The sequence below is a fragment of the Teleopsis dalmanni genome, chromosome 2 (assembly GCF_002237135.1).
Source record: "Teleopsis dalmanni isolate 2A chromosome 2, ASM223713v2, whole genome shotgun sequence".
NCBI classification, from domain to species: Eukaryota; Metazoa; Arthropoda; class Insecta; order Diptera; family Diopsidae; genus Teleopsis; species Teleopsis dalmanni.
In genome coordinates, this window is record NC_051847.1 from 28,897,725 (window position 1) to 28,908,914 (window position 11,190).

Consider the following 11,190-nt stretch of genomic DNA (forward strand, 5'->3'; position numbering starts at 1 on the left):
AATTTTGTAAAAGTTTTTCCTTTGAAATATGAAAATATTTTTAACTTAAAAACATAAACAAAACGCTTATACATCCTCTGACAAGTATATTTTTGTATTACTAATAAAATATTATATTCTTTACTTTAAAAGTCGCGATCTAATTTATATAACATACCCATATATCTATTCAAACGAAATTGTTAACAAAACTTTTTTTAAAAAAATCATATTAAACTAATAATTAAAATAATTAGTAAAAAAGCTATAGTTATCAATAATCTACTCAGATTCATCTGATTTCTTCTCAAAACACAGGAACAAAGTTTTGGAAAGTTTACAAATATGGCATGAGTATTGAGTTCTTGAACATTGGAATATCAAAGGGAACAAACTAGCAGATGAGATAACCAGTAGATGTGCTGAAATGAATATACACGCGGCTAACACCTCAATTGAAATTCCAAACTGTGTAGAAACATTGATGAAATCACCATTGCGGTGACGAACAACTTATGGTATAATCGTGTATACTGTGAGTTCGCTAGAATCTGCATAATCTGCAGAACCTGCATATTATATGCTTACTGGAGTAGTAAGAAGTTGCTGTGATATTGCGACAATGGTTTGTAGTTGACGCATTTCAACAATTAGATTGTGCAAAGATTAACCCGGTGAAGAGGAAGTTTAATCTCTCAATTGCTTTCTATATCTATGCCCGGAACTATAGACAAAGCAGCTTCAATTGGTAGGACAACAAAAAAAAAAGACATCGGACTTGTTTAATTTAATGTGAAAAATCAAATGGCTTAACAAAGAGAACGCAAAGTGCCTGTTGATAACAATGGTCAATTGTTATCTCCAAGTTTAACTGTTGATATTCTATTCTATTTTACCGATTTCTCAGTACTTACTCAGTACTCAGACTGCAAACAGCTGATTCAACTATCTGAAGGATATTACTAAACACGTTAAATTAAATAATAACCGATTTTTAATAAAAATTTAAGAGAATATTTCTACCCATTTATGTAGAAAAACTGTACATTCTTGTCAACACTTATGGAAGAATTTAAGGATATTTAGAAGAACATTAAAGAAGTGAGGAATTTTCTTACCTTAGCTTGATGAAGAATTACCCTGCTTTGACTAATAGAAGAAACAGGCTTTTAAAGAGGTGCTATTTCAACAATCTGTCATCAGGTGAAAAACAATCTAACTATAAAAAAAATAAATAACTATACTAAAAAAATCTAACTATATTAAAGGTTATATGGGATAAACAAATAAATTTATAATGAATATTTTTAATATTTAAAATGTAGATTTAAAATGAAACTAATATTTTGTTTCTAAATATCTGAGTATATAGAAGAGACAAAAAAGTTTTAATGTAAGAAAATATACTTAGATCTTACTTAGGAATTAAATTTTTTGGTTTTTTTTTCTAATATAGAAAAACTTTAATATGTCCCCTTAAGTGAATTACAATTTCAAACCAAACAAAAATAATACAATAAAAATTTATTTAATGAAAACACCCAAAACACTGCACTTGCGCATACAAAAACTCCACTTCAGCATAGACGAAGAGAAGTTTTCAAACAAACAAAAATCTGATGAAAGGGAGTAGTAACTTCCTGATTGGAAATGTTTGGAATAAAATTGAAGTTGAAGTTGAAGTTTACGTTCACATTTTTTTATTTGTTTGTTATGCTTTTTTATACTGGAATTGGTTATATAAAATATTGAAACTAAAACGGAAATCGAATATTTGTTAAAAAATAGAAAGGACAGATTTATTTAAAAGTAGGAAGACAAAATGATATATATACTATACCCACCATAAAAACAATTAAACTGTACGTAATAATAAATATCTCTGATAATTTATTAAAGTAAAAAAGAATTAAATTGATATTTATACAAGTTTAAAAGATTTATAAATGTATACATGTACGAGCTAAAAAATGAATTTCTGAAATCGGTTGCTTTTATAATAATTAATGAAACTATTATATATACTTAGAATAAGAAACTGTATGTTTGTAGTTCTATATTTACTTTATAAATATTTTAAAGATTTTACGATGATCATGACTAAGTAAGTTCATTGTATACACTGAGGAATATATGTAGAGTAGATATTGGGTAAAACAGCCTGTTTAAGTCTCTAGGTCATAACCAATAAGATAGGAAATCTTCATACCGCCAGTTCGACAAAATCTATTAAAGTGTGCTTTAACATTTTTACACTAACTACAAGAAGATAACTAAGAACATGTACCTTGCTATATAAATATTTCTCTATAAGATATATTTCAGAAAATTTTCAAGTATAGTTACCCTGCTAAAGCAATGGAGCTAACTTTGAGTCAGAAAAAAAATTTATGATAAAAGCTCTGTTTAAGCTATGGAGCCGAATGATAGGGATGAAAGCATTAAAAGTTCATATTGCCAAATTAAACATATCACAAATTTTGTATCAATCAAACAAAATTTAATGAAAGAAAATTTATATTTCAAAAAAAAAGTTATGGTTTTAGAAATAACTGGACCTGTATCCTGAAACCAGTCATTAATAACAACCACGTGCCATGCACAATTCTAGTTGATACTTCAACGTCTTCAATAAAAATACACAAAAAACAAAGGAACTACTTTAAGCAACGACCTCGGTTACTAAAATAAGAAGATTCAATAGTTTGAAGACAAAATAGGCATTAATTATTTTAAAAAAGTTCTTTCAGTAAAAAGAACATGGATTTGTCTTTTAAACAACTTATTGGAACGTTCCAAAAAAAGGTCATTATCTTAAAGATAAAACTAACACTATAGATCAGCAATTATATATCCCACCAGTAATATCCCGCTAATATAGTAAGCTATATTAGAACAACAGCATACAAATCTATTAATCTTTAGTAAATATTCTGTACACAAAAGCCCTACTCCAACCTAAACTAGTAATAGTTCTAAGAAAACGAAAAACTGTAATCCATAGAGAGATATTAGAAACTAAATTATATACTGAAACCGGATCTAGTATCGTGCAAAATTTTACTTAAAAATTTTAAAAGACTTATGTTATATCTTTAAAATATATAATATTTATCATATATTTTTTTATTAATTAATTTTTTATTAATTGATTTGATATAATAAACAATAAATTTTACTTAAAAGGCTTTCAAAAGAATTAAAAATCCAAAAAATGTAAAGGTAATCTGAGAAAAATATCTTCAAAATATTTAGTTAATCACATTTAAAACAACTGTCCTTAATCAATTATACTTTGCATATCCTTTAAGCATATTTTCTCAGAAACAAATAAGAAAAAAACATGCTATAATTAGCCCACTTAGCTTAAGCGTTTTTTGTATAAAAGCCGACAAAACGAAGTTTAAAGCATACTTACGTGCAGCACTTTTTGACAGTTGTCAATTCCTCTTCGCTCTTCCAAAGGTGAAAAAAAATACAAAACACAAAATAAACGCAATCAATCCACGAGCAAAAATGCAACGGCTGCAATAGAATTGAGTGTTTCTTCTTCCCTTTTTACCGTTTGCCGCTTATCGTTTCCAAGCTAGTCAACGCAATTCATATATTCCAGGCGGCAAAAGGACACAAAGGAGCTACAACAGCAACGGGGGGACAGCACTCAAAGCAAACGTATGAAAACAACCCTGAATGCTGTGACTACTACTATATGCCAGTTAGTTCTCCCGCCGTACTGTTTCGCCACTGAATTGTTTTGTTGTTGATGCTGAATGTTGTTTTTTCAAAGGCGAAGGTAAGAAATATTGTGAAAAAAAAACAACAACAATGCTACACAAAGCCAAAGAACGTAAACTAGAGGTCGGTCCAACTCCTTTAGCTTGCTTTTGTTGTGATGTGATGTGTTGTTTCTATTGCAGACATAGGCGCAGAATTAAAAATGAAAAATGCGGAAAATTTGTTGTTTGCAGAAAACTTGATTATCAAAGTCTAGAGTTTTTGTTATTAATATGATATGCTTTTATTTATTTATTTTGATTATATGATAAACACTTTATAATAAAATTAAACTCTTTTATGTAAAAGTAAGCTTTTTAATAAGAATTTTTGTTTATACGGTAATAATTTTTTTAGAATTTTTTATTACGGCAATTTTTCTTATTTTATTTTCATATATTTATTCTTTTATATACCATATAATATATGTTTACAGCTATGTATAACCGTATAATTGTAATTAAATTTTCTTGTTAGAAAAATTTTGGATTATTTCCATTCAACTTCACACAATTTGGCCGCAGATTTGAAAATTTGCTTTTAGCACAGTTACAGACGCTTTTTGTAATCACCTTCGTTAGACTTTTTGTTTTATTTAAATTTCGGTATTTCGAAACACTTATTAAATTTAATTTTAAAACAATGCAACTTGGAATTAAAAAAAATTCTGTTTTCTCAGTTGCAATTTTTTTTTATGATCACACAAAAACTCGTTTGGCATCACAAACTCAAAAACTTTATAACTTAATTTGTATCTTCACTTTTTTTCAAAGAAAATTAATGCGCGTTAACCGACATCCCATCACCACGGCAAATAACGAAATGATTTTAAAGAGAGAAATAATATGGAAGTGGTGTGTTGAGTTACTTTAACAGTGTTAGAAATCGTATGAATTTAGATTGTTTTAATAAAGAGCAAACTTTTATTATCCTTTAGCACATTCAAATAGAAATTTGTAACATAACAAATGTGATTTAATTTCATAGAATTTGATATGATATAAATTGCATAAATTCAAAGAAAATGTTATTGTAATCAAATAACAATACTAGATATATTGCAAACGTGCAGTTGTATTCGGGTTTTGCATTAGAATTCTTCTTGATTTACATATAAGATAAATTAATTTTGGTCATGTGTAGTTTATCATAAAAACATAACTTATATTATATATATATGCACAATATTTATAAATATATAATATAAATATTAATAATAAATCAAATGATCGCCATATCTATGAAAATAGTTAACTCAGTTTAATTTTGTATGATAAGAAACCATCTTCGACAATTAATTCAAATTAAATTAAAATATAAATTAATAGTTGAAACTATTAATATAATTTTAAATACCTGGTAATAGCGCCGCTCTTGTGCTTACATAAAGATGATCATTACATAAATATAAGAAGAAAAAGGTCGAACACTTATCATGGGTGACAGAAATATATTATTACTGGGTAACAGTAAAAGCTTTTGATATGTGAAACGGCTTTAAAAATATGGTTTCAAAAAAATTTTTAAGAGGTTTTAGCTAATATTAGATAAGAATAATGATTTTTCCGTAATCTGTTTCAAATGCAATTTATTGCATCGCATTTTTTTGGAAGTACCTCCGTGTACTGAGAATTCTAACAAGTTAATGTAATACTAATGAAGATATATCATGTGGTAATACCTTGCATACAATACTACAGATGCAGTTATCACCGAACTGAATAAACAGATAGCAGTGTTGAATTTAGTGCCTGCGTGCCTTTTTTAAGAACAGAATACACAGGAATTTAAGAATTAGCAAAATTCCAACAGTAAATAATAATTAATAAGATTGAGCGAATAAAAAATATCCCATACTTTCATGAAAATACGCAATTCTTCATTCGGAAAGATGCTTTACATAAATCAAAAACAATATAAAATACATTAAGAAACATTTATTTTCAATTATATATATTATATCATATATTTATTCAATATATATGTACTCATAACATAGGATATGATCGAGTATAATAAATTATATATATAAAGCTATAAAAAGCAATTGAAATAAAATAAGAAAGCTTTAACGTTTTAACCAATTGCTGGCCACCGAAGGGTTAATGCGAATGTTTAAACACTGATGAATAAAATATTTATACCTATACCAAATGTGATGGTAAGATAATATATAACATAATAAAAATTGTTTAGTTCAAATTGCAATGAACTATTAATAATATTAGCACTAATATTTTAATATTTCAGAATAAATAATTTAATATTAAGAAGTTATGCTGTACTCTTCGTGGTGAATTTTATTGTGATTGAACATACGTTAAAGTTTAGGTAGTGTTGTACAGTGTTTAAATTATGTGATATTTAAATTTAATTTATAACGAATGGTTATTGTTAATAGACCAAGCAACATTTAATAATGATTTTAAGTTTAACTTATTTAATTTCATAGTTTTGTCTATAATGAAAAAGGGACAGCATACACTTACCAAATGATATCTTATAACTTCATTTCCTTATCGGAGAATACGAAATATAATTATCACACATATTATAGTATAAGTATAGCGTCATCCGATTAAATTGAGGGAATACAAAGAATATACATATATACTTACTCAATCAAGTGACTAGTCTTGCTCGTCACTCACTGTCCATTATCATTGTGGTTTTTATTGCGCATACATGTCGAACAGTTAAGTGCTCTTATCAATACCTACTACCATAACTGTAGCTTATATGGAAACTATAATCCTTATTTTTACATACATTTACTTAATGTCTGTGCGATATTACCACTTTAAACATTAAATACATTATCAGTTTAATTCAAATAACACAGCGAGATTTCCTTCATCACAATAAGAATATCTACTGTGCAACTATACTTCCTTAAAGGCACTAGCTTTTCCAAAACCGTGTTATCACAATTGACTTACTTTTTAGGGCCCAAGTAAAGCACACCCCTTGAGAGTAGATACACAGGTATCTACTATTACTATTTCTATACCTTCATATATAGCTCGTTAAAGCTAATAGGAAATCGTAGTATTACGATAGGCTTACTTTGTAGAGCCTTAGTAAGGATCGCATCTTAAGAGATATGCTGTCACTGATATCTATTATTAACTATATAGCTTCTATTTAAATAATTAATTCTGCTTTAATTATATTATTATAATTTTTATGCTAATTTTTTTAACAAAAAATATTAATAAAAACAATTTCAATATAATTGCAGAAAAATAGTTTATTGTTTCAAAATAAAAAAAAAAAATCTTACTTTTAATAAAATCTTTTTGTATGCCATATAATTTCCCTATACTTCATAGAATATAATAATAAAGTGCATACCTTTCTTAGTCGATAAACTCCAAGTGACGATAATTAAAATAATATATAAGTTTTATCACAATACATATATACATTGACACATATTTGGATGTCTTAACAAAAACTATAAAAATATCTTAAACATTTATATTTGTACATTTGCAAAATACGTTAAATAATAAAAATACAAAACCAATCAACAACAAAAAACAAAACAATATATATAAAATAATTGTAAGAAGTAAATTAATGTTCTACTCTCTCTACACATAAGTTTATATCTAACTTAGGACGTAGAATAAATAAATTTGTATTGTCATAATCAATCGGTGTGAATACTTCAGTACTCGAACTATATTTGTAGTCTTGCAGAAGTGTTATCAGACCCACAAGAATCTGTATTTTCGCAAATTCCTGAGCGATACACTCTCTAGGACCAAAACCAAATGGTATCCAAGTAAATGGATGTCGTTTTTGTACTTCACTTGGTAAAAAGCGATCCGGATCAAATCTACCAGGTTCTGGATATATGTCTGGATCATGATGTATAGCTGAAATAGGTACGACTAAATAGTTGTCTTCTTTGAACATAAAAACCGAATCAGGGATTTCATAGTCTTTTGTAGTTTTGCGTAGAAGGAATGGATAGGGACTATGTTTGCGTAGAGTTTCTGCAAATTAACAAAAAATAAAATTTTATTATTCAATTACAAATGAAATGTATTGTAGAAAACTTACCGCAAACAATTTGATTAAGATATTGCATATCAGAAATACTTTTCATGTTTATTTGGTTGTTGTGTTTTTTAAGTACATCGTTAATTTCTGCTCTTGCCTTGTCTTGCATTTGTGGATGCACTGAGAGTTCATAGAGACAATAGATCATAGTGGTATTACAAGTCTGTAGACCGGCTAGCACAAATGAAAAGGCTTGCGCTGTTAATTCATTAAAGCTGAAGCCACCTTGTGAGTTGTCTTCATATTTTAATTTAGCAAATATTTCTAAGAAATCGTTATGTGGTTGCGAGTGTTGTTTTTTGCGTTCTATTACTTTATTTTTTACCAAATTGCAATAATAATTTGTGACTAATTCATCATAGCTACGGTATCCTAAAATACGTGCTATTATTGGAAAATACGTAGCTAAATAAGCTTTGATCATACTAAAGCTCTTCATGTACGTTTGCGTCATTGCACGAAACTCGGTGTTGGGATGCAGCAGAGAGTCACTATTCATATTAAACACTAAATTTGCAATCACATCTACATTAAAGGAGTCCACTAGATCATTTATTACAAATATCTTGCGCGAACTTAGTCTCTCATTTAAGGAACGTTTAAAAACTGTTGAAATATTTAGCAAAGCTGGTACGATTGATTCCAATTTTTCTTTTGAAAATACTATGCGAAGTTTGTTGTGTAATTCTTCCCATTTGTGTCCATCTAATTGAAAGAGATTTTGAGACAACGGATCGCTTTCCACGTTATTATACAAGCCTCGTGCTTTAAATATGTGTGCATCAGTTTGGAGTACATATTTTATAACATCCAAATCAAGTAGTAGAATTACAGGCTTTACATAAGCATAGAAACCGATGAATGGCGCTTTCGCTTTATATTTATTGTAGTGCTCTTGCAGTGCAGTTTGTATGTGTTTCTTGCTGCCCACACCTTTCAGGTTACCCCATAAAAATTTAGGTTTCTCATGTAATATGCCACGCTTCTTCCAATGCGACAAACTGTACTTTACCAAGAGATAAAAGATTGACAATGCACCTATTGTAGTGTACAGCAGACGGTGCAACAAATCCATTGTTGTATATTTTAAAAATAATTTTATTTCTTTACTTTCTAATGCGATCAACTATTTTTGCCATAACATTTTTGTCTTCACGCTTTCTGCATTAAAGTTTACCCGCACTGTCTTCGAACACTTTGAACTCTAATCGATTTTAACACTACTGGCAGCACACGGCTTATCAACAATTTTCCATTGATAACGAAATTTTTTATCGTTTGTAAAAATTTTCTATAGAAAAAAATAACACAAATTATAAATACAAACAATATTATTAAATATAATCAATATGTAATAAAACTGTTAATAGCCCCTTCTACTGTGTAAAATTGTAGTTTCAGATTAGCAATGAAATTATTTTTTTTTCCATATAAAATGAAATCCACAAATAAGTTAATTATAAGTGCAATTAATTGTGTATTATTATTTCATTTAAATAAATGTACTGCTTGAATATTTATTAACACTTTTTTTATTTTAACTGTGGTAAACACAAATTATAAAAGGAACTATCAACAAATTCAGTTGTCTTTTTCCATGATATATATCCACAATCAACGAGTTCTTTTATCGATATCGGAATGCCAACAAAGTGTGGATCCTATAAAAATACATTAATAACATACTACACATTTTAATATAATTAAATGAACCACTTACAATCACTAATAAATAAACATCTTCTTTAGCGATATGTATACCAGCTATTCCTTTAGAAGCAGCATCCATATCCCCACCCATCATTACAAAACCGCCAATGTTTTCAAAATAATCTTTTAGCGCGCACATATGATTTTTAAATTCATCACGACTTGGTATATGTAATATTTTGCAAGAAACATCATATAAATCATTTACAACATAAAAAACTTCTAAAGCACCAATCCAAGCGCGAGACCCTATGAAATCCTTTGGTTTATCTTCAATTCTTACAAGTGTTTCCTGTATCTCACGTAAACCAGGCACGTGCAATGTGCCCACTTTATCTTGTTTATATAAAATCCATGTGCACATAGACTGCAGAGTGCGATATGCACAACCCCAACCTTAAAGGTGTAAAAAAAATATTATAACTAATAGTTACAATTTAATTGCAAGCTACCTACCTTGGTCGTTGAAGCCATCACAGCCGTAGTGAAAATATTGAAAATCACCACGGGTCAGAAACGTTGTACCTGGACATGGTGGCTTTAAGCCCAGTATATTGGTCAATAATTTATATTTGTATACCTTTGAAGTAATTGCTAACGCTGATACCGAGTCTGGTGCTTCATAATTTTGATTTTTCATGATATTTTAATTAAGTTTGACTTTTGAAAACTTTGGCGGTTTGCAAAAAAAATATACTTAACGAAAAATGTATAAAAATTATATAATAAATTTACGGTCGATTGCTGCAAAATTCCAGAGCTGTTGCACAAGTGAATTATGTAGTGCAATTAAAACAAGAGTGAAATTGCAGCTTGAATTGTTTACTGAAATCGCAGTGCGTATAATTGCGTCAAAACAACCAACAACCTTCGGAGTTGCCAACGATGCTAAAAATAACCTTGTTCTATATACAAAAATAATTCATTATAAATTGTGATAATTTGTGTTTTTAACTTAATAACCGTTTAATATGTTCTTTGTTTGATTAACAAATCTTTTACGTCTTTTCAAAGATAATTTTTTATAAATATATATACATTAATAACAGGTGCGAAATTCACAAATATAAGCTGTGTACTGGCCTTGCAGTGTACAGTATAAAAAAAAATTATACACAATAATTTGATATGTACTATACAGCGTTGTTTAAAAATGTTTAAATGTTTAAATACTACAAAGTTGGAATACATATATGTATGCATATTTTAGTTTATATTATAAACTACATTTTTTTACAATATGTGAAAATAATATTGACTATACGTGTAATATAAATATTTTAATGTAATTATATTTTATTTATGTTATTTTATAGCAGTAAAATTACGTATCAACAAACAGCTTTGATGAAGCAATAAAAGCGTGGTTAACTAGCAGTTATACTGATGTGCTGTCTGGTTCAATGTGGAACATATATGCTAAATAAAAGTAGAACATTATTAATAGAAAATTTCACTGACAATGAAACTTTTTAATATAATTACGTACAAAAACAATAAAAAGCATGCAAAAATACATATTATAGAGTCACAAACAAATAAATAAAACCACATTTTATAAACAAATTAACAGCAAGTATGTGTAATGCGTTGCCAATTATTTTCATTTGTCATCCGTACCATACAGCAGTGATGACCTATATCATCATTTACTGA

General features: G+C 28.2%; 2 protein-coding genes across 2 annotated transcripts; both read right to left on the minus strand.

The window, feature by feature from the left end:
* Positions 1-7,302: 7,302 nt before the first annotated feature.
* LOC119680596 (probable cytochrome P450 6u1) lies at positions 7,303-10,417 on the minus strand. Its single transcript, XM_038093501.1, has 3 exons — positions 10,270-10,417; positions 7,825-9,115; positions 7,303-7,757 (listed from the first exon to the last, which is right to left on the minus strand). The coding sequence occupies exons 2-3, from the start codon at positions 8,897-8,899 to the stop codon at positions 7,333-7,335; spliced, it is 1,500 nt and encodes a 499-aa protein (XP_037949429.1). The 5' UTR covers positions 8,900-9,115; positions 10,270-10,417; the 3' UTR covers positions 7,303-7,332.
* LOC119680598 (probable Ufm1-specific protease 1) lies at positions 9,331-10,275 on the minus strand. Its single transcript, XM_038093502.1, has 3 exons — positions 9,991-10,275; positions 9,545-9,930; positions 9,331-9,485 (listed from the first exon to the last, which is right to left on the minus strand). Exons 1-3 carry the CDS (start codon positions 10,172-10,174, stop codon positions 9,357-9,359), a joined length of 699 nt encoding a protein of 232 aa, XP_037949430.1. The 5' UTR covers positions 10,175-10,275; the 3' UTR covers positions 9,331-9,356.
* Positions 10,418-11,190: the final 773 nt, after the last annotated feature.

What these genes read in the sequence shown, in the direction of transcription:
- LOC119680596 (XM_038093501.1), bottom strand. Translation starts at nt 8,899, where the DNA reads ATGGATTTGTTGCACCGTCTGCTGTACACTACAATAGGTGCATTGTCA. An exon ending in TCTTAATCAAATTGTTTGCG is followed by an intron (nt 7,758 to 7,824) that starts GTAAGTTTTCTA and finishes GTTAATTTGCAG; the next exon opens with AAACTCTACGCAAACATAGT.
- LOC119680598 (XM_038093502.1), bottom strand. Translation starts at nt 10,174, where the DNA reads ATGAAAAATCAAAATTATGAAGCACCAGACTCGGTATCAGCGTTAGCA. An exon ending in TGATGGCTTCAACGACCAAG is followed by an intron (nt 9,931 to 9,990) that starts GTAGGTAGCTTG and finishes TACACCTTTAAG; the next exon opens with GTTGGGGTTGTGCATATCGC. An exon ending in ATGTTTATTTATTAGTGATT is followed by an intron (nt 9,486 to 9,544) that starts GTAAGTGGTTCA and finishes GTATTTTTATAG; the next exon opens with GATCCACACTTTGTTGGCAT.